Source organism: Micropterus dolomieu, linkage group LG19 (assembly GCF_021292245.1).
Source record: "Micropterus dolomieu isolate WLL.071019.BEF.003 ecotype Adirondacks linkage group LG19, ASM2129224v1, whole genome shotgun sequence".
Classification (NCBI taxonomy): domain Eukaryota; kingdom Metazoa; phylum Chordata; class Actinopteri; order Centrarchiformes; family Centrarchidae; genus Micropterus; species Micropterus dolomieu.
In genome coordinates, this window is record NC_060168.1 from 16,682,637 (window position 1) to 16,684,432 (window position 1,796).

A 1,796-nucleotide genomic window follows, 5' to 3' on the forward strand; every position below is an offset into this window, starting at 1 on the left:
GGCAGCCCTCTCGTTCAGCTACAGTCATTGTTAACGTGGCGGTGGCGGACAGCTTCCCTGAAGTGCTGTCGGAGTTCACTGACTTTACACACGACAAGGAGTACAATGACAACCTGACTTTTTACTTAGTGCTGGCTTTGGCTGTAGTTTCCTTCCTCTTCATCACGTGTTTAGTGGTTATTATATCAGTGAAAATCTACAGATGGAGACAGTCTCGCGTCCTGTATCACTCCAATCTCCCTGTGATTCCGTATTATCCACCACGTTACTCAGACACTTTGGGGACAGGGACTCTCCAGCACGTGTACAACTACGAGGTGTGCAGGACGACTGACTCCAGAAAGAGTGACTGTAAGTTCGGCAGAGCTGGTAGTCAGAACGTGCTGATAATGGACCCCAGTTCTACAGGGACGATGCAGCGGATACAGAGTGAAAAGAGCATCCTGGATGAACCAGACTCTCCTCTAGAGGTTAGACTGCTTTGACATTGTTTACACAGTTCTTTATCAGTTACATTTTCAAATTCAAATCACTCATTTTTTTGTAAAACATTTTTGGCGCAGCTAGTTTAGATGATAATCTCCATGTCTCCTTAGACTCTCTATCCTTACTATGTAGGCCTATAATATTAATGTCGTCTCTATATGTGATTCATTAATTGCTTTAATCTATTTTTAGAACTCCTTGCTTGATTTATTATTAATATCGATGTCGGTTTTTACGTGACTTCACTTGTTCTAAAGGCAGATACACATGTCTTTTTTTTACGTCCTAACTTTGCATTATCTAGAAAAAACAGGCGATTGTTTCACAACACTCTTTAATCAAAGGTTTATCTTACTTTTTGCCACTGATTATGTCGTCATCCTAGCACATGAATGTGAGTATTGTGACAGGACTTGCGTCGGGATGATTTCGGCCATTCCTCAGAATTTGTCCACTTCAGAACATTGGACAGCAACAATAACTTTATCCGCTTCTTTTACTTCTTCTCAGTGTTCTCATTTTATATGAGGAGGTCTATCTGTACCTTATTCAGTTTACTGCCAATATCGTTTCAAAGGTGATGATGGTAGGATGTGTTTGTACTTTTAATCAAATTATTTGATTAATTTAAATATGAAACAGTATGTAAGTACAGCATTCTCTCAGTTAAAGTAACAGCAAAAACATGCAACAAGAGGTTACAAGGTCCTCGGAGTAGTTTTGGGAAGATGTTCATATCGCCTCTGTATTTATTATCACTTTCATTCAACTTCAGATTTTTCGGAAAACAGGTCTTTCTGAGCAGACATTCGTGTATGTTGGATTTCTGCAGTTTTATCTTGTGAACTCTTAGGGCCGCTGTTGACCAGAGTGTCGACGGCTGACTGTAGGGTTTTAGCAGCACCTCCCATGTTGCATCGACATCAGAAAGAAAGAACACGACGGGAAAAAACAGCCACTCGAGTCCTGTGGAATATTTGAAAAGAAGAAGTCGACCTCTTTGTCTCTTTTGGATTATGCATGCGCTAAAATAACGTTTAATCCTTGAATCGTTATCAGTATTTTGGGGAAATAAACTCATTTAATCACGAGAAAGCAATTCGGATGGAACAATGGCAAGGCAAGTACTGCTGTTTGTCTCTCTCCTGTCTGTCCGCGCGGTGTTCGGGCAGGTCAGCTACACTGTTCCGGAGGAAATGGCCAAAGGATCTTTAGTCGGCAATTTAGCACAAGATTTAGGTTTACAGACCAAACGTCTAGTATCTGGAAAAGCCAGAATCTATACCCGAGACAGTGACGGGTACATCGAG

At 41.1% G+C, this 1,796-nt stretch overlaps 2 protein-coding genes across 2 annotated transcripts in view; both read left to right on the top strand.

Annotated features, from left to right (window-relative positions):
* The window catches only part of LOC123957485 (protocadherin gamma-A2-like), a 2,613-nt gene extending 2,128 nt beyond the window's left edge, over window positions 1-485 (top strand). Inside the window, exon 2 of the mRNA XM_046030318.1 lies at window positions 53-485. Coding sequence (XP_045886274.1) covers window positions 53-485 — 433 coding nt within the window. The remainder of the gene's footprint in view (window positions 1-52) is intronic.
* LOC123958212 (protocadherin gamma-A2-like) overlaps window positions 1-1,796 on the top strand; it is an 8,065-nt gene that overhangs the window by 5,327 nt on the left and 942 nt on the right. The gene's annotated exons all lie outside the window — the stretch shown is intronic.